At 37.4% G+C, this 27,741-nt stretch overlaps 1 protein-coding gene across 2 annotated transcripts in view; it reads right to left on the bottom strand.

Moving 5' to 3' along the window:
- sobpa (sine oculis binding protein homolog a) overlaps positions 1-26,247 on the bottom strand; it is a 34,585-nt gene extending 8,338 nt beyond the window's left edge. For both annotated transcript variants that reach the window (XM_084392420.1, XM_084392421.1), the window contains exons 1-6: positions 25,938-26,247; positions 17,677-17,748; positions 16,254-16,389; positions 13,990-14,187; positions 9,496-9,647; positions 8,603-8,626 (exon numbers count right to left, since the gene is read on the bottom strand). In XM_084392420.1, the coding sequence (XP_084248546.1) occupies positions 8,603-8,626; positions 9,496-9,647; positions 13,990-14,187; positions 16,254-16,389; positions 17,677-17,748; positions 25,938-26,033 (678 nt within the window). In that variant the 5' untranslated portion in view covers positions 26,034-26,247. The remainder of the gene's footprint in view (positions 1-8,602; positions 8,627-9,495; positions 9,648-13,989; positions 14,188-16,253; positions 16,390-17,676; positions 17,749-25,937) is intronic.
- Between the last annotated feature and the right edge of the window lie 1,494 nt (positions 26,248-27,741).

Genomic DNA, 27,741 nt, shown 5'->3' with positions numbered 1-27,741 from the left:
CTCAGTGCACCTGACGGCTTATTAAGTGACCAAAAACTGCAGAGCGGCTGAGATGGATAGTATATGAAGACAACTCTGTGCCTTCTTATTATAAATCATGCCCCAAATTGTAGCAGTTTGTGTGTATAATGCCACCGGGCCTTTAGCATTTTAACCACATCTCTGCCAGCGACCATCTGGGCATCCCTCAACCCAGCCCAGGTGTGTGTGTGTGTGTGTGTGTGTGTGTGTGTGTGTGTGTGTGTGTGTGTGAGAGAGAGTTTTGCACATTGCCAGGTACAATGTATTTCTCCAAGGACATGGAAGGGACACATATGAGGCACATTCTGGAACACCAATGAACACACATGCATGTTAGGTTATCTATCATTTTACAATATCCATCCGTCCGTCCGTCCGTCCGTCCGTCCGTCCGTCCGTCCATCCATCCATCCATCCATCCATCCATCCATCCATCCATCCATCCATCCATCCATCCATCCATCCATCCATCCATCCATCCATCCATCCATCCATCCATCCATCCATCCATCCATCCATCCATCCATCCATCCATCCATCCATCTATCTATCTATCTATCTATCTATCTATCTATCTATCTATCTATCTATCTATCTATCTATCTATCTATCTATCTATCTATCTATCTATCTATCTATCTATCTATCTATCTATCTATCTATCTATCTATCACAAAATCCATCCGTCCGTCCGTCCATCCATCCATCCATCCATCCATCCATCCATCATCTATCTATCTATCTATCTATCTATCTATCTATCTATCTATCTATCTATCTATCTATCTATCTATCATTTTACAATATCCGTCCGTCCGTCCGTCCGTCCATCTATCTATCTATCTATCTATCTATCTATCTATCTATCTATCTATCTATCTATCTATCTATCTATCTATCTATCTATCTATCTATCTATCTATCTATCTATCTATCTATCTATCTATCTATCTATCTATCTATCTATCTATCTATCTATCTATCTATCTATCTATCTATCTATCTATCTATCTATCTATCTATCTATCTATCTATCTATCTATCTATCTATCTATCTATCTATCTATCTATCTATCTATCTATCTTTTTACAATATCCATCCATCTATCCATCCACCCATCCTGCATTTGGCAGTTGACATTAACTCCTTAACTCTATATAAGCATTTCTCCACTGCTCTGACATGTTGCCCAGGGTGTGTCCGTTATATGTGTAAGTCTATATATGTGTGAGAGAGTGATTTCAGAGTGTGTAAGCTTGTTCTCTTGGCTAGAAGCTATGAAATAATCACCCTGCACCATGAGTCACAACGCCATGGCAACAAGACCTCAGGAAGCAGAGGCCCAACAGCTTCCAACACACACACACACAGACACATTGTTAAAGAGTTTGTTTCCGAGACTGAGAAACTGCACTCCAACTTTCAAAATAACGTTTGTGAGTCCTGCAGTAAGTTACTGGTTATAGATCTATGCATGTTCACATTTGCTATGAGTAAATTAATGAGATGTGTGTAAATCAACATCACCATTTACAGGCTGATAATTTACGCTCCGTCAGATTTTAAACACGGTAATCAAATTTAACATTTAAAAGAGTTACAATTTCTCCTACTAAAAGAGTTACAAAAAACACCTGACACGCACGTGCACACGCACACGCACGCACACACACACACACACACACACACACTGAACTAATACAATTTTCTGTCCCATATACTAAAGACCTACTGTAACCCTCACACAAACGTTTTGCATTTTTATACTTTTATAAAGACATTACATAGTATGTTTATTGTTTGCTAAGTTGTTTTGCACACTGACTGTCCACACACTGTAAATGATTTTCCACTTTACTATCCTTCTTCAGGTTTTACAATCTATCTTTCATAATTTCTCTTCATCACACACACACAGACACACACACACACAGCATATGGCCATTCAGTCTAAATCTTGTCTCTTGCTCTTATTGGCAGAGCTGTGTTTAATTCTGTTTTATGGCATGAAGCACACACTGGTGTGACTGTCTGTCTGTGTCCATCTGCTAATCTGTTTAAAAGGATTGTTTTGCCCAGATGTTCGAGTTTATTTGTACATGTTTTCTTCAATTGACTCTTTTCTTTGACTGACTATTTTTAATTAATTTGACAGTTTTGAGGACATTGATCATTTCTAATGATAACACAATGTATTTTGATTTATACCATCATTTTATGACTCCCATTATCATTTACTTAAGCAATAAGCAACTCAAGGCCATGCATTACTGTGATTGTACTATGGGTAAAGGATTCCTAAATGGTAAAATCACTGTAATGCAGCTTGTTTTTATAAAATGGTGCCAACAACATTATAATAAGAAACACCAATGTTTAGTAAATAGTTGAATTTATTAGTTATAAAATTCGAATTATTCCCTATCAGAATTACATATAATTTTATATATACAGTACCAGTCAAAAGTTTGGAAACATTACTATTTTTAAAGTTTTTGAAAGAAGTCTCTTATGCTCATCAAGCCTGCAGTTAAAAAAAAAAAACAACAACAAAAAAAAAAAACAGTAATATTATGAAATATTATTACAATTTAAAATAATGGTTCTCTTTTTTAATATACTTTAAAATGTAATTTATTTTTGTGATGCAAAGCTGAATTTTCATCAGCAAGTACTCCAGTCTTTGGTGTCTTATGATCCTTCAGAAATCATTCTAATATGCTGATTTATGATCAATGTTGGAAACAGTTGTGCTGCTTAATATTTTTTTTATAACCTGAGATACTTTTTTCAGGATTATTTGATGAATAAAAAGTTAAAAAGAACTGTATTTATTTAGAATAGAAATCTTTTGTAACAATATACACTACCGTTCAAAAGTTTGGGGACAATAACTATTTTTTTTTTAAGAAATTAGTACTTTAATTCAACAAGAATGTGTTAAATTGATAAAAGGTGATGGTAACGATTTATATTGTTAGAAATGTTTTTATTTTGAATAAATGCTGTTTTTATGAATAAATGCTGTTAACGTTTTACTCATCAATGAATCCTGAAAAAAGTATTCCAAAAAAATATATTAAACAGCACAACTGTTTCCATCATTGATAATAACTGAGTATCAAATCATCATATTAGAATGATTTCTGAAGGATCATAAGACACCAAAGACTGGAGTACTTGCTGATGAAAATTCAGCTTTGCATCACAAAAATAAATTACATTTTAAAATAAATTAAAAAAGAGAACCATTATTTTAAATTGTAATAATATTTCATAATAATTACTGTTTTTTTTTTTTTTTTTTTTTTTTTTTTTAACTGCAGGCTTGATGAGCATAAGAGACTTTTTTCAAAAACATTAAAAATAGTAATGTTTCCAAACTTTTGACTGGTACTATATATATATATATATATATATATATATAATGTTTTTTTATTTTTTTATTTATTTATTCTATTAATCAAAGAATCCTGTATCATGGTTTCCATAAAAAAAAAAAAATCTGCAGCAACTCTTTGAACAGTTTTCTTCCTCAATCGCTTTGATTCATTTTCTTTTTAACAGTCTTAACATTCTCTAAACTGCAACTGTTCTATGGGACATCACAACTATTGCATGTCTGCAAAATGTAATAACTCAGCCAGAACATTTAATTTAACTGCTTCTAAAACCAGCTATTGTGTCAGGAAATTGGCCAATGGCACCAAAATGAAAAGTTTTTATCTCATGTGAGCCAATGTTACACGTCTGTTTGTTTTTGGACTCTATTCTTTGTTTCTTTTGTTCAGTTTCCCGCCATTCATTTGTTGCCATGGTAACCCTCCTCATTAGTTCTTTTGGTTCAGCTGTGTCTCAATTATCTTGTCAATCAGTTCCTCCCTGTCACCTGTGTATTTAAGTCTTAGTCTTGTACTGTCTAGTTGTCTGTCGTCGTCTTTGGCTGCGTTCCAGTCCACTTTTAGACATGCAGCAAACTTCCCTAAGCACTTCCCCTCGTGGGAATCCCTGCCGCCATTTTGAAGTGCGTTCCACTTCGTGAAGTGGACGAGGGAAGTTTATATGGTCAGACCCTCGCTCCCTCGATTTTGACTGAGGGAGTGAGTCTACTTCATGTGTACACTTCAGGCAGCTCCATTTACCACAATGCAACACGATTGTGACGTCAACGCATATTGCGTTTAATTTTCCCCACCACAAACAACTCTGATATATAATTTTTTTTCTTTTTTTTTTTTAATTCAACAACTCTGCTGCATTAAACAATTTTGTAAGGGAAAAAAAATAATAATAAATCAACCCCATAGTGGATTCTAAGTGATCAAGGGCTTAGCAAGTTCCAATTCAGCCTATTGCAAAGGTTCCGCCAGTAGTGGGCACTCATGCAACGTAAGCAATGACGTACATCCGAGTGAACGAGGCGGAGGTAAGTTAGCGAGTGAAGGGCATGACAATTTTGGACTGGAACGCAGCCTTTGTTGGATGCTTGTATTGGAGTTTCTCTTCCTGTTCCTTATGGGTTTTAATTAAAAGACTATTTCCTGGAATCATCCTTCGTCGTGTGCTTCACTGACACAGCCATTCCGTAACAGCCGTACTGGTCAAAATGTTTAGAAGGGTATTTTTTCACCATGGCAGTCAGCCCGGGAAATACAAAAAATGTGCAAAATTTGTCATATATAAATTTCATCTTTGTTTTACTTTTTTGTTGACACTGACTGAGCTTTATCAAGCTGAATGCGGTTGTGTGTCAAATACAGTTATAGAGTTTAATAGAGTTTTTTAAAATACAGATTTCAACAGTTTACTAGGGAAAGTCAATAGTACACCGGAAAAGAATATGCACATTTATATATAATATAATGTGCTAAGTGTAGACAGAAAACTTTCTATGCCATAGATATTTATGGAAAATATATATACAGTATGTCTGACAGATTTTGATAACTGAATGACCATTTTGCATGAGATGGCTCACACGATGAAATAATGTTTAGAAGTTTTGAAGACAATTTCACCAACATCAACATCAGTTTTCATCACTAAGCCATGTGATTTGTGTTACTGTGCAACGTTTGCACATGTGCCAAAAAATGTGCTGCAAGAAATTCAAATCTGGCCTGAACAAGAAACTAAAAGATATGAACTTATTGTTTTGAGAAAATTTCTGAAGGATCATGGGACACAGAAGACCGGAGTAATGATGTTGAAAATAATGCTGTTCAAATTCCACCAAATTCATGAATTCTATTCAGTTCCATCAAATTAATAAATTACATATTCAAATATATTAAAGTAATTAATAAATTGTAACAATATTGAATAACATTACTGTTTATTTGCTGAGCATGAGAGACAATAATTTGTCTAATAATCAATAATTTTTTTTTTTTTTTTACAAATTATACAGCATGGCCTCAAATACTGTACGATATTGCTTTTACAGCTACTACAAAAAGGCTACTCCAATAAAATATTAAGAACAAAATGTTTATTAAGTCTAAGTATAAAAAGGTATTTCACATGGTACTCCAAGGTTCTTAAAGCTACACTGTGTAGGATTTTCTCCCATCTAGCGGTGAAATTGTTTATGACTGCCAACTGAATATTACTTTCTAGCCCCTCCCATTCCGAGGGCGTTTTAACTCCTACGGTGGCCGTATTATTTCAAATCTGCCGGCAGTCGCGAGTAATCTCCCCCTCGCATTCGTCACGGTGCCACTGAGTGTCAAACCGCGAAAGGCGAAGCTTGAATTTCCAGGTATGTCCCTCTTTGGCTAATGTATTTTCAAGATGGAGGCACAACATGGCTGCCGCCATTCGAGCGACTCGCTCAAATTCTACGCTTACAAGAATACTTAATTAGTTGGTTGAAGTAATTACACATTAATGAGAATGTATAATTTTGAAAGAACAAAGTGTTTTTTTGCAAAGAATCAACTTAAAAAAATTACAAAGTGTAGCTTTAAATTACCATGTCCAAAAGTGTACATGTCTGAAGAAAATAATACTACAGAAATTATTTCCACTTCTTTGATAGTGATGGCTAACACTGAGACTTTCCAACATTGTCTTTGCTATATTCTCACTATAATTGTGTTTTCCTAATGGCAACTGCCACTGAAGACCAACAATACACTCTCAGTGTAACGGAGTTAGAGTGACCCAAGTTCTTTCTAATTCAGCTTGTTCATCACAAACACACATTGCAGTCCTATTCACCTCAGTCCAGAACAAATCACTATATATGGACACACTTCTCTGTATTCAAAATATTAAATTACTCTAAGGTTTCATGAGGCCTAAAAATATCTTGTCAAAACTCATTACCTCAGCATCTACACACACACACACACGCAAATATGAGGATTTGGACACCGTAAAACGAGCCCACCGTCTGACACAATAAACACAATACAGTAACAATACTGTTTTTGTGTGTGTGTCTGACAGAGGTTTACCACATTTCCTCTGAGGAAGACACTGCTTATTCACACAAACACACACACCTTTAATGGGGAGGAATTATAATCACCTGAAGCAGCTGGTGTGAGGATGTTTCACTACCTAAGTTGGGCCGGTGGGATGATAGTATTAGAGAATAAAGATATGTATTCATGTGTATGCTTTCTCTTTTTCCGTTATGAGTTTTGCAGATGTAGCATATTTACTGCAGTAACATCAGACCCACCGCCCCTCCCAGTGTCTTATTTCACACATACTCAACACTGCTTATCTTTACAGCCGACCTTGTGGTGTACACATGACAAAAGAGAAAGAGGAAATGTTCATATAATCTTAGAGCGTAATAAAGTTCCCCCTCCTAATGAATTATAGAAATAAAGGTGGAGTCGCAGTGGTGGCGGAACGCCAGGAGAATCGTCAAAGGAGCGAAGTAAACAGCTCTATGATTGGTGGGATGAAATGAACATGCTCCTGCCAGACGTTCGTTTGGCATTCCACAGACGTGTCTCCTCAGAGAACCAGATACAGCATCCAAACATCTACAGACGTGCCAAAACGACCTCACAGTTTACACTATAATAATAACAGACTACACTGACCGTATCAACATATCAGATGATGTCATTCAGCACACACTGTCTCTTCTCTTCATTATGCGTGAGACTCTAATAACGTTTAATAACTGGACTGTACTAACATGTTTATGATAAAAACACAGACAATGGAAATTAGACAGCAGATCAGAGAAAACACACATCAACATGTTCAATGTTCTTGTGAATCTCACAAAAACATATCCAGGCCACATTCCTCCAATGAAGGACAGAAGTTGAAACAGTTTGCACAAACTAACGTTGCACAAAATCACTTCACAAATGTATAAAAGGGCGAATCTCTTAAAGTTTAGGTCACATTCCACCCCAAAATCAACAACAAAATAAACAGAGTAAAAATCATACTGATATTTTTTTTTCATTATGTTAGCACATTTCCCCCACAAAAATCTCTTTACCATAGTATGTCTAGGTATTTTTTTTTGTGGAAATTTCATTAGATTATCATTACTCTAGTGGGATGAGTTTTTTTAATCAGCATAAATTCTACAGCATATATAATAAATACTACCATGATGTATAAATATTTTACTTCATTGTTTTCTTTCTAGTACAGTAATGAGAAAGAGAATCTTTTTCACTATGGTAATAATAAATATTTGAATACTTAATTAATGCTCAACTGTCATGAAATGTCACAATGCAAAATTGATGGTTAATTAAAATAGCCTTCATTTTTAGGACCATTAATTTTTCAACAAAATATTATTTAATTTTAATTTTTTTTATTTTGGATTGAAAAATAACCCAAAATTATGAAAATGGCTTAACTAAAAGTTAAACACTTAACTGTGTTTGTGTAAATTTTTGCCTGCACTTTCATTTTCTGACTTTTTTTTTTTTTGAAAGGTGGTGGTTTTCAGAAACAGAATATATGTAAATATATGTAAAATTCATGTTTTAAATTCAGCTGTGTGAATGATATGATTTTTACACATTTCACGCAGTGTAATCTTAACTTAGAAGTCTATGGTTTCTACAGTCGAGAAAAAAACACCAAAGTATGTTTGTTTTTTTGCTCTGAAACTGCTCTACAATTCATGAAATGGTTTGTGTCTGCTTTGTGTATCCACATGTTTTGTGTGTGTGTGTGAGAGAGAGAGTACTGTATACGTTTGTGTTTGTACATGTGTGTGGTAGCTTCAGTAAATCTCTGGTCATGTTTGCATGTTTGTTGGTCTCTTCATGCTATCCACTCTATCCTCAAACACCACACACTTAGCGAGGGGTGGCTGTGAACAAACATGCATGCATGTGGGAGTGTGTACGCATGCATCTGAAACTCTTGTGTGTGTACTTATGCATGTGTTATAGTGAATTTGTGTGCTTTTGTTTACATGTGCATAAGCCTGTGTTTTTTTATGCATGTGTATGTGCATAATATATGTATGTCTGGGGGTGTGTTTGCATGCGTCCATGATATTATGAGTTCCATCGGTGTGTGAATAAGTGTATGGGTCTCTAACACACACAAGGAGAAATCCAAACACAGTATACTTACACTGCAATTCCTCACATATCCAAGCTTAGATAGAAAAGAAAACACACAATCAATATCTGTCTCACTATGATGGCATGAGGTCTAAATCTAAATGAGGTTCATTGCTGAATATTCTTGTGTTGGGGGTAAAGCAGACTTTCAGAAGTATTACACATTATTAATCATAACTAAGAAAATTAACAGGATGGAAATAAAGTTAGCAACTGCTCTGTGAGGGATATAGAGAGTTAGCTTATAATTTCTGTAATTTTATCAAACAGAGTGATTATCTAATTCTAATCCATTGCTAATACTCAAAGCTGCTTGTGTTTTTTCCCCCAGCAAAATTATTGCATTTTCTTAGTTAAAGGTAATATATTCTATAAATGTAGATAATATAAAAAACTAAAATGATGTGAAGTGATATATGATAAATGAAAACTAACCAATATGACAATCTCAATCTTTAAAATTGTGAGTATATTTTATACAGTTATGTTTGATAAGAACATTAAAATGTACTGCATAATAGGAATAACCCATGCCATCAGCTTGTCTTTGTGAACCAACCATGTTCAAAAGTATCAGTAAAGTACAAATAGGCCTACCAATGAATGAAAATGAAAAATTACTTAGTGTTTCAGCTGAGAAGAATAATAACCTAATAAGGACACTAGACATACTGCTACTTGTGAAAAAAAAAAAAGACTGTAACTGTGATACCTGCTTAAAATCTACAGAAAAAAAAAAAAGTCTTATAATGTGTAATTTAACAGAGTAAGAGTCATTTACAGTTTTGAGCCAAAGAATTTAGTAACACTGAAAAAGGTTAAGCCAGAACAGAAGAAGTGACATCAGACAGAAGGAGCCTGATTGGCTGAGGGGACAGGAAGAGGTGGAGACTGGGCGTTTACCTTGTTGCGTTTGAAGTAGGCACGTCGACAGGCAGCGAAGCATTTCTCACTACAGAAACTCTTCAGTTCAGAGCCCATACTGAGAGAATAACGCTTCACTCCCACCTTCTGACACCACGCACACATTATCTGAACATTAGAGGTGTCCTCCTCTGAGAGAGAGAGAGAGAGAGAGAGAGAGAGAGAGAGAGAAACAGAAAAATAAAGAATATATAAGGATCTATTCAGTCAACTATTTGAAACATAGTCAAATTTTAGATAGCTTACAACATGCATCGTTGTTGACTGAAACACAGAGAAGTGAGATAGACTGAAGTGCTTTTGCAATTCATAGTAGAGAAGTGTGATGTCATATACCAGATAGTCACCTCAAGAACTATTTAATTTTCCACCCTTACACATTTAGACACTGATTCATATATATATGATGCAGATACACATATACTCAGGGGTTTTCACACTGTGCTTAACCCCCTAGATATCAATGCTCTAAACCTCGCTTTTAACCCCAGGTAAAGTGTGTTTAATGACCGAAGGGAATCTTTCCCTCACCAATCCACAAGGGGTTAAGAGAAACCTGTCATCATGCATCACCGCACACACTTCAAGAATATATACACATGTTTCTTGGTGTGTGCGCGTCAGTCAATCTGCCTACATCACATGTCACAAGATATTAGATCTTTCCCATCGTGCTCCACTAACAGCCAAAGGCTTGGGGGCTCGAGTGTTCGGGTTTGGATGATTGAAGTGTGTTGCATGCATGTGTGTGTGTTTGGTAATAGGGGTGAACTAGCTTCTAGGGACCACAAAGATACACACACATCGATTCAAATATAACCGACATTGCCACAACGGAAAACTGTTCATTTTTTGGCGTTTTCAATCTTCTGAGATTCCCAACCTCAGATTCAGATTCAGTGTGTGATTGTTTTAATGCATCTGCCCATGTCAAATGATTTCTCCTCAGAGATCTTTTACACTCTCACCCTCTAGCAGCTGCTTAATGATCAGATCAATCTAAGTGTGTGGAGAGAAAATGTCTGCCCATTAGACTTAACCTTTCCTTTCACCCCTCTCTCTCTCTCTTTCTCCTGTGTCTTTTGTAATGAGTGTGTAGACCAAATTATATTTCAATTCAGAATTATGTTAAACATTTCTCCATAGGCTAAACTCTGAGCATAAAATGTACTTCAGTCGTCAGATCCACTTCTGACCAACCAAATTAAACTCAGTGCAAGGGGAGGAGAGTCAGACCACAACCCAAAATCAAGTACAACTTTTTTTCAGTCATTTCTGCATCTCAAGTGGCAAAAAATAAATAAAACATTAAGCATCCCAACTAGGTTGAAACTACAGCATTCTCTCAACCAATGGTGTGAGATGGGGATAGGGATACCTATTTGAGACTTTGACTAACTTACTGTTTGAAACAAGTCATTCGTGATTTAAAGGGATAGAACCAGGGCCTAAAACGGTTTGCCACACATGCCAATGGCCGGTGACTTAAGAAAATTTACTGGCCATGAAAGTGTTTTTGCAAAAAACAGACACCAACATTTTAGAGAGATGGTATTTATGTGAAAATGTAAAATTTTCAGGTACAGAAATGTAATGTGTAAAAGAAATTTAACAGTAATCAAATGTAAAATAACACTGGCTGCATAGTCGTCACTGTATAAACTAAACCGATTAATTCTTATTAAAGTTATAAAGCAGTAAGTGATTTTCTCTTTGTCTTTTGTTGTTTGATTAACATTAATGAGACAGACAGGAGCAGGAATATTAGGCTGCTGTCACTTTAAGACCTGCACGGATCCAATATACTGATACTGTACACATGCGTTTTCTTTCTAAACTATTTACGTTCACTTAAGTCATAACCGACTATGTTTACTAGGATACTTTGTGTTAATTTGTCCTTTCAAGTGCAAGAATATGTGAAAGAGAGCTCAATTTCGAATTTGCGTACTGCCTGAAATGCGGCTTCCTAGGCACGCTCTTAGGATGTTTGCGCACCGAAAACTTACCACAGCGTTCAAGTAATGAATGAGTACCCTTTCGCATCTTCTTGCACTTGAATATTTAAATTGGCAAGGCTTAAACTTCTGTGACGATGCAGGCCCGTTCATTTTAGGCCCTAGATTGAACACTAAAAAATTCTGTAATCATTTACCTACCCTTGTGTCATTCCAAATTAATTGTCTTTCTTCTATGGAATACAAAAGGAGTTATTTTGCAGTGTGGACCAAATTGTTGTAGTGTTCATGTTCGGAGCTTGATGGTCTTCCCCCCCCACCCCATTTAAAAAAGCTGCAGATGCACAAAAGAACATTCTGCATAAAAAAATTATAAAAAAAATCATCTTTTTTGTTTCACAGAAGAAAGAAAGTAATTTGCGTTTCGAATAGAATGAGTAAACGATAAAAAGACAAATTATAAAATACTATTTTGCATGAACTATTCCTTTATGATTTCAAAACTTGGACTATAAGCTGTATAATATGCAAGCTTTAAAAAAAACTTTACAAATATTATTGAAGATTTGTTAATCTACACTTCATCTATACAAATTCTAATGTACAGTACTTTTTGTTCTCATGTCTTGAGGCAATTTTTATAATTTGAAAGAAACAGCAATAGAAGCATTGATTCAGCAGGCTGGAAAAAGTCTATAAAAAAATGAAGACAGAAAGAGCTCGCCTAACAAACAGCATCATACAGAGCAACAAAGACTCAAAGTGTTCCTCTAAAACCCTCAAAATACAAACATCCTAATATAAAACGGTTGCCATGACACTTCTGTTTGTTTTTCCTCAGCACAGTCTCATTGCTCCATCCGAATCCTTAATTTAAGAGAGATTGTGCAAATGTGTGTGTGTTTGTGGAACATCCAGTGGTAGAGCAGCACATACCTGCACTTCAAAAGCCCTCTGTCACTATGCGCATGCTCATGAATTATTCAAGAGGGCCACAGGCAAGGGGCGGAGATGGGGAGGGGGGGAGTTGGCTTCTGTTGCCGTGGTAGTTAGCGAGTCTACACCATCTGTTTCTCACCACATCACACACATTAACGCACACATAAATACAAGCGCACATACATAGGCACACACACACACACACACACACACAAATACACCAGTGCACGGTACACTGGTTTAGGGATGCACCTCACCATGGTGCCGCCCCATTAGACACCATGACTGTAGTCTGCTGCGCTACAACACAATGTGTGCTCAACCAACAATGAATGTGGACTTTCAGCGTTATATTTACATTTATCATCAAGGACATTTTTATATATAAATAATACTGTCTAATATTAAATATAAAAACTCTGACTGAGAATGCTGAAAGAACAACCTGTCAGTAACTACATTTAAGTTTCAAAAACCTTATACCTTATATACACAAAACATGCTTCATTTCGAGACAGAAATCACTGAAAGTGAGTCACATGTTGATTCAGAAATCAGCCCGAATGATTCAATGAGTTAATTCAATAAAAGATTCGGCAGACCGAGTCAAACCCGTAACTACTGGCTGCCTGCGTCCCAATTCACATACTCTCTGAGTAGGTACTTCTTTTGAATAAGTAATTACTTTGCAAGTGTTAAAAATGTATGTTCTATATGGTATGAATGTGTGTAATAATATAGATGTACTACATTCGTCATGCCATTCACAAATCCTCTCCCGTGGCCTCATAGGATTGTAAAGTGTTCATTGAATGCACACTCGCTGGAAGTAGGTCAGGGGTGTCCAATCCTGCACCTGGAGGGCCACTGTCCTGCAGAGTTCAACCTCAATTAAACACACCTGCACCAGATAATCTAGCTCTTACTCGGCATACTAGAAACATCCAGGCATGTGTTGAGGCAAGTTGGAACTAAACTCTGCTGGACAGCGGCCCTCTAGGACTGAGTTTGGACACCCCTGCTGTCTTATAGGTAAAAATTGGACATAAATACCATCTCAAGTCGTATTTACCACTGGGAAGCTCAGGGAAAATGTTCAGGTTCCTGAGTTGGGCGTGCCATAAACTTTAAACATAGCGGTGCTTATGGTTGTCAATGAATGGGACTCTAAATATAACTCTAAAAACTCTAAATAACATTTTGGCTTTAATAAGATTAAAGAATAGGCAAGAATAAACCTAGTGTCCTCTATGATTCCTGTTCTTTCTGAAAACAAAGCACTTGAATGCGACGAGCTGGTAATCACAACTTTAGAAGAGTATTAGTAGGTCCTCCGAGTATAGATACTTTTTGCCTATTGTTTCATGAATACTATGAATTCGGAAATATGACTTTTTTTCACGGCATGGTTCACAAATGTACGGTGTGAATACTAGACACCCGACGGATATAAAGTATGTAACCTGGGATTACATTTACCCAGCGATAAAAAGAAGTATGAAGTGCCTTCTGTACAGTTGTATGTGTGTGTATAAGTCACAGTAGATACTCACACACTGTCTATTGTGTTTCTTACCTGCTGGTGCTTTAATCAGAGGGGGCGGGATTAAGGGCACTATGATTGGCAGGCCTCCGTGCTCTTTAGAGGAGGAGGGGTTTACAGACGCTTCGCCAGTCACTCCATTCCGTGACGTCGGGGTAGAGCTAGAGCTGTTGGCGTGTGGAGGAGAACCACTGCTGTTCTCCACTGTGGATGCTTTTGGCAAAGAGTTCTCTAGAGAGGAGAGAGTGGTAATGGCGAGTCGGTTATGTCTCACAAACCAGTCACAGTGTGAAATACATGAGGTTAGTGGGATCTATGCTATTTGTTGTGCGAAATGCCATTTCATTGTAGTCAATAAGAAATCATCATTTACATTCTAAACAAAATGGTTTAGGACAAACCATGGTCCATGTTATTCCAAATTTTTCCGAAAAAAATCACTCTCTGAAATTGCTTTTCTTTTCCGCTGACATCACTTAGGCCACAGGGGTTGTTGGAAAAAGCCATTTAGTTATTTGGGCATTATTTTAACAATCTCGCATTCAGGTCTGGCTCTATTCTGGTATATAACACTTTCCTGATGGATAAAATTGAGTACTGATATATTCTTATTATTAGTATCATTATTTTATTATTAGTAGCATTTACCCTTTTTTCCTGTTGAATATGCTGTTTTACTGAAATATATCACATTACAGAAGTAAAAAAATATGAAACAGGGTTTCATACTGACTAAAGATTTGACATGCATGTTCAATATTTACTGTGTATGAAGATGTTATACATCTTTCTTCGTGATTTAGTGTTTCCTTTTTAAATTCACAAGTCATTCACAGCTCTGGAGCCTGACACTACTATATCTCAAACGCACACCCCATATTACTGTTTTGACCTGACGCATGACAGAAAACTGATTAAACAGCTCTTGCAGAGTCCCGAGAAGACATTCCCATACTACACATACACACATCCACCTGCAGCAAATAAGACAAGATTCAACAAGAGCACCCAAACAGATTACTGGTAGATAGCAGAAAAAGCCCATTTGTTACTCTAACGGCTCGTTTAAAGACGATCACGGCTAAACGAGTTAATTAAGTCTCATTGTCCTTCGCCTAATCTCTCCACTTCCAGCTACGTCAACTAACAATAGTGAAATATCGTAATCTGCGGCTGTGGATTTGTCTGATGGAAGGAAAGTAATTACGGAGAGCATCACATGGCAGGCGTGGTAGGTTGGAGAAATGTGGCTGAGTGCATGTTAGCTGGGAACCGTCTAACGCCTAAATCACCATTTTCCTTAATGGAGGCTGGAGTATGGACTTAGCAAGGAATTAGCCAGCTCATTGTTTCAGCATCTCTTTCTCTGTCCCCATAGGGCCGCAGAAAAAAATGGCTGACAGTTTAAGACTCTCTAATGCTCTGGCACGGAGGCCAGCCAGGAGACAGCATGGAGGGTGCAAAGATAAAGCTGCGGGTTAATCGGAGTGCTCTCGGGGGAACGACAGAGGAAGTTCAGGAATTTAACAGTGCGTTCTCTTTTTAACATTTAAAATCTGACAGTCCTTGCTTTGGGTCCTGTCCTTGTCAGGATTTTGTGTCTTATTATTACATCCCAGAATTCCCTCTAGGCTCTTTCTGCAAACAGGTTTGTGAAATTAACCTGATACAAAGAATGGAATTAAGGGATGATAAGATAAAAATAAATGAATGCAAGTTCTGCATATTAGTGTCAAGTGTTCAGAGGGTCCAGAAGGTATGGTTAGATACTGAAACTTTCTCTGAATACATAAGTGTGAAGAGTACTGGGTTGCAGAGCAATAAATAATCATGCGTAAATAATCAAATTGTCTTGACAACTAATCATAATTACACTTCCATTCAAAAGGTTAAGGCTGGTATGATTTTTGAAACAAGTTTGTTTTTGATAAAAGTATCTTATGCTCACCAAGGCTGCATTTATTTGATCAAAATATGAATGTTCTGAAGTATCATTACAACTTAAAATAACGGTTTTATTTTAATATATTTTAAAATGTTATGTATTCCTGTGATGGCAAAGGTGAAATGAAAACTGATGTGCTGCTGAGATTTTTGTGGAAACTGTGATACATTTATGTCAGGATTATTTGAAAAGTATAAAACATTTTTTGTTTAAATCTTACTGACCCCTAACTTTTGAACTTGTACCGTTGTGGTTTTGTTGTGCTAGCCTTTGAGACCATCTATTGCTGTGTGTAAATCTTCTTTTGCCTGCCTGCCGTGGGTCGTGAAGGTCTATCTGTGTCAGATCTCACCTTTCAGGACAGAGATGTGTTGCCGCATTTCTCCGTCAGGGTAGTTGCGGATCTCTATGTCGTCTGAGTCTCGTAACTCCACTTTGTCATATCCGTACCATCCAAGCAACTCATTCATGGTGTTTTCGGCAAAACTCTGCAGAGAGAGAGAGAACAATTTAAAACGCAATTTTCAATTGTAAGGATTCAACAAATTGATGACATTGCAGATACTGCTTATGTATCATAGGTTAAATCGACTAAAAACATTTTTTATATATATTACAGAATTATTGATTTCATAATCCATTCTTACTGAACACACACACACACACACACACACACACACAGAGTGAATCTTAAATAGTAAATAATTGCAGTCTGTTTAGGAGGTGTTGCTGCATTGACACAATCAATGTAAAAGAGAAAAAAACTCTTGATTGGCAGATTTTGCAATGCGGATAAACAAAAATCTCCACAGGGAATCTTATGTTTGTGTGGCTACTGTGAACCAGGGCCAAAAGGATTTTCATCCAAGAAATCCTCTACAGTGGCTCAACGATAGACAAAATCTGACTGTAAATAGCTTCAGACGTTTCAGCTCCATGTCCCTTTAAGAATGAAATCTGGAGAGGCTATAAACTGACCGGGGCATCAAACAAACAAATCTTGCAAACAACACTTAAGCCAGACAACCAGAGAGCAGAGGAGGAAGACGCATTATTAACAAATCTGTGCTGACCGGACCAGAGCAGAATCATGTAGATTTAACATACATACTAGACAAACAACATGGGCCATACTTTGAGTTTAGATTTTAATACCCATTTGCCCTATTCAAATCTTCAAAGCAGACTAATTTTAAGGAATCACCTCAAAAAAGTAGTTATACATGTCAAATATATTTGTAAATGTTTGCTTAATGAATAAAAGCCTGCTTATATTCTGTGTAGACTGAGCGTTAGTGGTTAGTTTTATATGAGAAAGTATAAATCAAAGGTTACACGTTATTTCGATGGTCCACTTTGGACATTAACTATAAGTAACTTTGCAACTACATGTCAACTAACTCTCATTAGAGTATTAGTAGACTGTTAGGTGTTAGTGATCGGGTTAGTAGAATAAGTTGACATATAATTGCAAAGTTACTTATAGTGATGTGGGAGCATCAAAATAAAGTGTTAGCAGATATTAAGCAGACAATATACTACTCTAATGACTGGTAGTTGACATGTAGTTGCAATATATTGTAAAATGACATTAAATATATAAATTATATTCAATTATAATTGTATTTTTTATCTGTTTTAAAATCTCAGTGTATTCATCTCTAAGGCATACAGTAAATGAGCATCTAAACATTCAGATATGTATTTATTTCCATATATGTATTATTTCTTTTTGTCAGTTTTTCTGTTCTAGTCAATCTGAGGGAGGCTCTCACCATCAAGTAGGGCGAGTTGCCATGGAGATTGCCTGCCTGCCCCGCCCCTGGGAGGGGCCGATTGGACGGGACCTGATGAGAAACGAGTCAACAACTGTCAATCAAACATAGAAACTGTCAGTCAATCGCATTAAACTGTCAAGCAGCACAGGCCTACTATTGTTCTGTGTTGTCGGATACATGGATGGGCTTTAACATTTACTATAGTAAATCACCACATCGTACAGTAACAATTTTACTCTCCAGCGTAAACTACAACGCTATAATAATAAACATACACACACATATAATCTAAAAGAAAATGAGGGATTCACTCTTATTGAGGCGTAATAAAGAAACAAATGATTTTTCATAACTCTTGAATAGTTGTACAGCATATATAAAGCACACAGCACATCTCCACTCCTCCTCTGCACTTCCTCTGTATGGCCACCAGGTGTCTGTCCTGCCCCTGCCTCTGGTCTCTGTAAGGTGAGGCTTCTGTTTTAGGATCGAGTTCACAAGGTCAGTCACAAAGCAGTAATCACACCCTGTCCACAGGAAAACCTCCTAGACAGTATCAGCACAGCACGGATCAATCTAGAATCACCTGAGCTCCGCTCTAAAGTGTTTCTGGGCGCTTCAGGAGTCTTGAGTGGGAACACCAGCTGAGCTGAGTTTAGAGGTGCCCAGAATTTCCTCAAGAGGGCTGACCTGACTTGCAGTGTTAACAAGTTGTATATGTATGTATACAGTACAGTACCGGTCAAAAGTTTGGATACTTGAAAGAAGTCTCTAATGCTCCTCAAGCCTGCATTTATTTGATTAAATACACAGAAAAGAAAATGTGAAATATTATTACAGTTATTTTTTTTATATAATGATACTTTTTCAGGATTCTTTGATAAATAAAAAGTTAAAAAGAACAGCATTTATTCAAAATACAAATCTTGTGTAACAATATACACTACCGTTCAAAAGTTTAGGGTCAGTAATTGTTTTTTCTTTCTGTTTTGAAAGAAATTACTACTTTTATTCAGCAAGGATGTGTTAAATTGATAAAAAGGATAGTAAAGATTTATTTTGTTAGAAAAGATTTCTATTTTGAATAAATGCTGTTCTTTTAAACTTTTTATTCTTCAATGAATCCTGAAAAAAAGTATCACAGGTTCCAAAAAAATATTAAGCAGCACAACAGTTTCCAACATTGATAATAAATCAGCATATCAGAATGATTTCACTGACACTGAAGACTGGAGTATTGGCTGATGAAAATTCAGCTTTGCGCCACATATAAAATAATATTTTAAAGTATATTAAAATAAAAAAAACATTATTTTAAATTGTAATAATATTTCACATTACTGTTTTTTCTGCATTTTTGATCAAATAAATTATTAATATATACATATGTACAGTATGTATATATATATATTCACTTTGAAACTGTATAATTATATTTATTAGATAGGGAGTTAAATGGTAAGTTCACCCAAAATTGAAAATTCTGTCATAATTTTCATAACCTCATGCCGTTCCAAACCCGTAAGACTTTCGGTCATCTTTGGAACATAAATAAAAAAAAAAATGTTTTTTTTTACTGTCCCATAGACATCTACTCAACTGACACTTTGACACTTCAAAAAATTAATAAAGAGATCTTAAAACTATGAATTGATTGGTTTAGTCCAATTTTTTTTTAAGAGACTCTGTCCCTTTGTATGATGAACAGATTTTTATTAAAAATAAATAAACAGAAGCTCAACCGGACCTTCTTGACGGGCGAGAACAAACCTCAAACGTGCTGCGTAACACATGAATCTCATTCATTCTCGCACGTCAAGCAAACATGTTTGAGCTTCCGTTTACCTCAGCTGATGTGTGAGCTGATGAACGTTTATATGTTAAATTAAACATGTTCATCATATAAAGTGATCATGTCACTTCAGAAAATTTAGGACTAAACTGCTCAATTGAAATTAGTTAGTTGTACGATCTCTTTATGGACTTTTTGAAGCGTCAAAGTGGTAGTTGCGAAGCTGTCAATGGAGGGACAGAAAGCTCTCAGATTTTCATCAGAAAGATCTTCATTTGTGTTTTGAAGATGAACGAAAGTCTTACAGGTTTGGAACGACATGAGGGTGAGTAATTAATGATAGAATTTTCATTTTTGGGTGAACAAACCATTTAAAAGAATAGAGAGAGGGAAATACATAGAGAATTTCAGAACAAACCGAACATTTAAGCACTCTTAAAAATGGAGAAAAAGCAATTAAAGTGACACAATAAAAAATGCTAAGCTATTCTATCCTTTAAAACTAGAATGATTTTTTGTGTTTTTTAATCATCCATTCCAATTGCATAGACAAATCTATGCATGCAAGTGATCAATAAAAAAATGAATATGTTTAGAAAATGTTGTTACAAAGCACAGAGGAAACCTAACAATTTAAACCGTCCTCATGTGCATCATTGCTGTGTGTTTTGTCTTTTTTAAGTGCTGCAGATCAGCATGATTTCTGTCAAATGTTCTGGATTCTGCACTAAATGTCACTCCATACACACAATTACAATCTGAAATTCCCCGCACTCCTCCCCTCTGAAGGCCGCACAATAATTACACATGCTCTGATAAAACCCAAAAAAATCACAATGAAAAAAAAAAAAGATAGAGAGGGACATTTGCTCCTCTATAGAGACTAAATCAAATCGGACATGTTTGGAGAGAACTCTTTTCACGGCAGACTGAAACATCAGCGAGAAAAGTTAAAAGATACGAAGCAGCAAATCTCATTCCCTCTCTGCCGCCTTCCCTCTCTGTTTGCCGTGATTGTGACGGCGGGGGGAATCGGACACCCTGCGCGCAGTAACAAGAGTAGGTCACTGTACACCATGATAAAATTCCCTCCTCCCTTCACCAACTTTCCCTCTGACCAACCTCTCTTTCCCAGTCTTGCTCTCTCTCTCTCTTTCTCTCTCTCTCTCTCTCTCTCTCTCTCTCTCTCTCTCTCTCTCTCTCTCTCTCTCTCTCCTCTCCTCCCAACCCACACTTTTCCATTCCCTTCTTGCTTTTTTCTCTTGTCTCTCTCTCATACTGAATATCACTCTTTTTCTCTCTTCCATATTCTCTCTCTCTCTCTCTCTCTTTCTCCCCCACCACTATGCTCTGCTTTCATTTCCATCTACCTTCCTTGATATTCGATCCGGCCTGTATTCTCAGCTTTCAGTTTTTACAGCTTAGGCTGCCTATTGCTGTATACATTCCTTTCTCTTCTCCCTCTCTCTCTCTCTCTCTCTCTCTCTCATCCCCCTCTCCATCGGGGCAATCACCAGCACGGGGCTTATTTTACCACGCTGCACATGAAAGCAGACGGAGATGAAGGCAACACTGTCTGACGCCTCTTCTCTGTATCTCTCTCGGAGGTATAATCCTCCACAAGGCCACATTGTTTACAATCTTCCGTATCTCTCTTGTTCTTACGGTTTGCCATTTTTCTTTTGTCTCTTTTCTTGGAAGTAAGAGAAAAATTAAACAGAGAAATAACCGCACCAAAGCAAGGGACTCCTCATAGTCAGGGTGTGTGTGTGTGTGTGTTGGTGGAAATCTGATACGTGAGAGGGAGAAATTCATAATGCTCAGGTCTCAAGTTCTCACTGAGGCAATAAAAGGGAAGTGCAGAGTAAAACGCAGATTATATTTGTACACACACGCTCTTTAAGTGTTACAGTATGCTTTGTTTGTGCATGTCACGAGTTATTTACATAGGTACCGGCCGTCAAATAGGAAGTGACTGTGAGAAAACAGAGGAGTGAACACTTTTCCTTCACCGTTAAAGAACAAGCAACTTGACTTCCTAGAGTTTACAGTGGAAAGCATGAACTCAGTGAGTTTGGGGAAGGGAAAAAAACGTACAAAAAAAAAGAGTGAAAGCCGGTAGACACATTTTGATAATACAGATGGGATGGAAGTATTCAGCCTCGCTGCGATTTCCGACACCTGTTCGCTCATGTATCTCAAACCCCTCAAACAGACCCTTGCTCTAAACTCTCCTCTGGTTACTCTACACCGCATATCAAATTTAGCTTTGATTCCACAGAACCTGATCTGTGTCTGTTGACGCAAATGTTTGGGGAAAAGTTTTGTTTTGTCTCCATGGCTTTGCTGTTTCCTGTTTTTCATGTTACATGGGCCGTGACACATGCACATTGTTCATCGGTGCGGTTTGCATATGCATGGGACCACCGCCCTCAGCTGTCCCGGTGTTTCTGTGGTCCATCTGCAGTAACTATATGGGGTATCTGCATGGGGTATCTAGGGCACCTGCATGTGTCTGGTGAAGATGTATGGGATGTTGTTGTACGGATGTGACCGCGTATTCTGAATTAGGGAAACCAAAAGTAATTATTTAAGAAATAGTATTTGAAAAAAATAACATTGATTTTGAATATTGCTTTTTTGAATTCTTTGGGAAATATATCCCACTTAATGCCTAGGTGGTTACGACCCTGCTTTTATAGCAGAATCTTTATACACACGTTTAGTATTTTTTATTTAGTACAGAAAAAAGGTGCAAATGCCTTAACTGGGGCAGTACCCATTTAAAAGGTACAACTTTGTACCTTATATACCCCTAAAGGTTGCATATTAGTACCTTCTTAAAGAGTACCACCGCAGTGACAGCTTTTGTACCATTTTTTTCTAAGAGTGTATGATCTTTTAAGTTATCTTTCAGGTAAAAATATGTATTTTTTTTTAGCTAAAACTATGTAACAGAACAGAAAAACAGAACGTTTAACCCTTAAATGCATGAATGTTTCAACAATCATAATTACATATTCGGGTCTTTAGCGACCCGGATCTATGTTTAACACGGATGGATCTCTACCTGTCACGATAATATAAAACTCTCCTGATATTAGAGTAACAATTATCGAAGAATAAATAGAGCATATTTTGTTACCTTTTGGAGCTTGGAAAGGTTCAGTTTGAGCAGATGTTTTATACCATCATCACTGTCCAAGTCAGAGCTCATTTCCCAGTATTCAGCATCTGGTTCATATTCGTGAACTCAAAACTAGCATTTTCAACATCTTCAGATCCACCATCAAGTGACAGTTACACTAATATTTGATTGCGTTTAGTATTTTCTCTGCAGTAAATCACTGAGCCATTTCAAGTTTAGCTGATGATACTTCCTATTCTTTTGTTTTCTGCCATTGCCATCAGACATCGCCACCTTGTGGAATAAAGGTAATTGCACTTATTAAGTCGTCAAAGATTCAATATATATTCAATTAATCCTTCAAAATATACTTACACTTACACTCCTCGGGTCGTTAGTGAACCTACACAATTTTACAAAAATTGAATGGGAAAACAGGCATTATTTTTTTTGTTACATTGTTTGTAATGAATTGATTGAGGAATACTAAGAAGGTTGATGTCTAACTTTAAAAAATAATTGAGGAGGGTAGTGAATGACGTTTAAGGGTTAATAGATACAAGCATTAGTAACATCAGAGCCAATCTCATATGTCATCACATTCTCTTCATTATTAATTTTTGCAAAGAGGCATTTAACTTGCCTATCAGATACATCAGGATGAGAAAGTTTTTGGTGGGTGATTGTCTCTGAAAAACACCTGAGTGTTTCAGGATAGCTGATAGAATAATGGGTAAAAACATTTGTCAATTATTTGAGAAGTTCGCATGATGATGAGGCATACCTAAGCAAAACTGATAGGCTATATCTCAGACTTTATTTGTTTTAAATGTGCGTGTATATATATACAGTAGCACTGCCCATTATCCAGCAGACTCGGCTGATTTGCTGTTAAATTTGCATGTGTGTGTATGTGTTACTAAAGAAGGTAGAGCCTTATCACCGGCTATATGTTTTGTCAAGGTGTGTGACCATGTTATCATATTATGTATATTCGTCCGACAATAAGTAAGGCGAATTGCTGACAACTGTTGGATGCTGGATGATCACAGACACTCTATTGGCCTCTGTCAAAATGAAGGCAGAGATCAGCTTTATCCACAGCCCTGTGGTCAAAATGACAACTCTACGGATGAAATGACAGATTTGTGCCTGACTTGTACACACAACACCGCTGACAAGGCCAACACTCACCACAGACCTTTGGAGATGCACATTGTGCAGAAAATAAAGACTAAACACTGTGTTACAGATTTGAAGTATTGGGAGAAATCACTGAATTGTGCACTATGGATTACAGACAAGAGAAGTGCATATAGGTGACAATTCTTACAGCATCTGTCCATCTGCCCAACTTCACCATTATTCATTCCAAATTGTATACTCTTATTTAGTAACCCAAAGCACAGCTTGAGTTGAGTTTCATCCTCAAGCTCTAAGCAGACAGAATGCCAAATCTGTTTATATACACTACTTTTAGTACAATATCAAGGAATGTAAAGGACATAATGGAAGGCAAGCAAAAAAATATTTCAAAAAAGATATTTGTTCCAATTCCTTACTGTCAAAAACTGATTGTACAAAAATGTATTCCTTATTAAAGGAAAGGTCAGCAGTGTGAAAGACAATGCAAACTCGTCGTTACATATAGGCAGTGATTTATATCACTCTGTTCACTGATAAAAAGCAGACAAAAAAGGTCCTTAACACTCAACACTCATGTTCACAGGTAAGATGTGACTTTTTAAGTATGGATTTTTTTATTTTTTTTATTTTTTTTTATTAATTGTGATGTTAAATTAACTTTTATGATGAGCAGTTTTCAATTTCTGAATTAAAAATTTATTTTGATAATCAGAAATATCTAAGTGGTGCAGTTGTCAGAAGACTGTAAAAAAGAAAAGGGTGTCAAGTTTGACTTTTTAAAAAAAATAAAATGGTATTATTACTTTTATTGTTATTTCTATAAAAAGCAGTAAATGCAGCATGCATGCAGCGGTTTTGTTGTCATTAGACATAAACAGGAAATTATATCAGAGGGGTTCAGACCCCTGAAACCCCCAATAATTAACACCTCACAGCTCCAGAATGAGTCAGTTTCTGCAAGTACAGCATTGCCGTGTGTGTGTGTGTGTGTGTGTGTGTGTGCGTGTGCGTGTGCTTTTAAGGAGACCGGGGAGACGCACGCTTGTATCTCCGCTACAGGTCGATCAATATCTGTCAAATTTAGAGCCCCGGCGGACCGGTGAGCCTCGCGCAGGTTCAGTCAAATAATCACTGACAAGAAAGAAAGCGAACGGAGCGAAATCACCAAAGCCACACGCGCGTTTACAGTGCCCTAAACACATGATCAGATCAATAATAATATTAATGAAACGCGTCCCTGTACACCACGATGTTGCTATCAGAATTAATGTATCTTGTTCTGATAAAAAGCACAAATAAATTCTGGCGTTTCCAAAACATTAGGCTGCATGGCAGCGGATGCAAACGCTTCAAACAATGAGCACCACACAACCAGGAGACAAAGCGCCTGTGTGCGCCTTCAGAACATACAAACACACGGCTCTCCTCAAACAGAACAAAAAAGTGAAAGAGTCTCCTAGATCTTGAATAAACGAAACCATGATTACATATTGCAAATACCCCCAGAAGGCTTTTGAAATGTGCATTTGTCACGAGCAGACGGCGCTCAGTCAGTGTTGAACAGATGCACATCTGGAGTGACCGGCGCTTCCCATCAGAACAGCTGGACAGATGCACCCTTCCAACATGCATTCCGTTTCATTATTGAGTTTTTACTCTGTTCTGATGTTTATGTGGTGTTTAGCAGAGATATAGTAACGCGCTAGTAGTAGTAGTAGTAGTAACGCAGCAATTTGACGCGGAGACTGACGCACTGGATTTTCCATCAACTACAGTGGAGCCAACAAGGGGATTTCACTCTAAACCATCTCGTGATGTGACTGGGAACATTTTATATTTTACGTGCATATGATTTATAAAGTCATACAAATATGTGTTTAAATAAAAAGCCACAATTGAATGTAAAAAAATAGATTTCAAGCACTGGAAAGCGAGACCAGAGTGGTCTGGAAGGTGCGTGGATTAAGCTAAAAAAGAAACGGGAGGGAAATAATGCCGACCTGTTCAGCAACCCAAAAAAAAAAAAAAAAAAAAAAAAAATCAAAGTTAGCTGATTAACCCCAAACACACAGCGCTTGAATGAATCGGTTCTCTATATTCAGTCCGAGGGCGGAGCGGCGGTGCGCTCAACGCATCCAAAAATGACAAGCCTTTATGGGCGCCAGTGAGAGAGAGAGAGCGCGCACAACCTACCTTCATCTCTGCGTTAATTTCCCTCTTCACGGGGTGAGCTGGCTTTCTGCTCCTCTTGTTTTCCGGAGGTCTTCCCTCTTTCTCCATCTCAGCCATGTTTTCTTTAAATCTCTGTCAATATTTGGGGGTATAAACCCCGCGGGCGCACGGCACGGAGCGAGGCGGGGCCGTTTCAGAGTTGCGGAGTGGCAGCGAATGGCAGGCGCGCGAGAAGCCCTAGTGAAGTTGATGCTGGTGCTGGTGCTGGTGTTGCGGGCTCACCGTGCCCGGTCGAGTCAGCCATCTTCTGCCTGCTATTTCTCAGCGGTCTGAGCGCGAGCAGGATCGAGCCCTCTCGGAAAGCCAACCAAGAGGTTGAGAAAAAAAGAGCGAGCCAGACAGGGGGAGGGGCCTCCACCGCAACTCTATACGGCCACGCTGATCCCGGGAAGGCTATTTCCTCCCAATTTTCCACAGATCGGTTTTCACTCAGGACTCCACGCGTGGCGGAGGTTGTCGCGCGATAGGAGTGAATAGGTGCCGTTGTCTGATGTGTTATCATTCACCCCGCGCGCGTTATCAGCGCTCCGCAGGGGGTGCTTGATATTGTCGTACGAGACAATTAATGGGAATGAAACAGTCAAGGGGTCCTAATCATTTCCTTTTAATTAAACATCTTTTCACGGGTGGAATTGTCATAATGGGTTGTATGGTGTTTATGAGAGAGATATCTACAGGTAATTAAAACCCACGCTGGAGTGACAGACTAGACTTTACAGGGGCCAAACAAATGTGTTACAAGCAAGAGAGGGAGATGTGTATATGATACATGACCCTGTGACACTAAATTTTGCACCTAAAAGCTCTTAATTTAGCTTGTCTAAGGTATTGTTCAATCTCACTCACACACACATTTAGTCAAAAGTAGCAGATCTTCACTGAAGCTTGAAATAAGTGAACACAAAGTTCTAAGAATCAGACATTTCTTTAATTACCATGAATCCCAAAGGTCCAACAATGAGCAAACATGGCAAAACATGACAAAAATGGATACATTTGTAAAAAAAAGAAAAGAAAGAAAAGATATATATATAAAAAAATGGAACAAATATTGTATTAGTATTAAAGACAGGTGAATTTGAGTGACACGTGACTTTTGATGCTAATAAAAAAAGATATGGGAAATGTTTTATTTTTTATTTTGCTATGCATGATTGCATGGTGAGTTGCATTTTAATATGTTTGCTTAACCTTATTTTTCACCTGCTGTCCTGCAGCCTTATCGAAACAGACCCGTGACCCATTTTTGGCTCACAAAGTTAAGAACCACTTTTGGGGGAGGGCATCTTAAAGTGCACACAGGTCCACCTGCAACAAACAAATCACATTCTAAGTCTCTTTTATTTCAATATTTAAAGTAAGGCTGATCTCTTACAGACACCAATCAAACCTGATATTCTGTGAGGAACATGCCTACAACTTTTGACAGAAAGAGTTAATGGACTGTAAAGATGGAGATGAGAGTCACACAGATGATTTTTTGTTTGTCTTGATGTGAAAGAAAGAAAAATTCTGAATGTTTAGCCAAAAATACATCACTCCCAGTTTCCCTCCTTCTCTTTTTTTTGCTCCTCCAATCCACTGGTGAATTCGCTCTTCAAGCATGGCACATGTAGGACACGGTGGCACGAGACCTCCTCTCTCCTCTGGATCGGACCAGAGGCCGTCGTCCTTGAGAGCGTATCGACGTACCGTCCCAGATCACTAGCAGATGCGCGACGGCCTGAATGAGTGCATTGTTTAGCACACACAGCTCTGGCAGCCC

This window comes from Rutilus rutilus, assembly GCF_951802725.1.
Source record: "Rutilus rutilus genome assembly, chromosome: 20".
Classification (NCBI taxonomy): domain Eukaryota; kingdom Metazoa; phylum Chordata; class Actinopteri; order Cypriniformes; family Leuciscidae; genus Rutilus; species Rutilus rutilus.
Note: the sequence above shows the minus strand (reverse complement) of the source record. Positions and strands in the feature narration are given on the sequence as shown.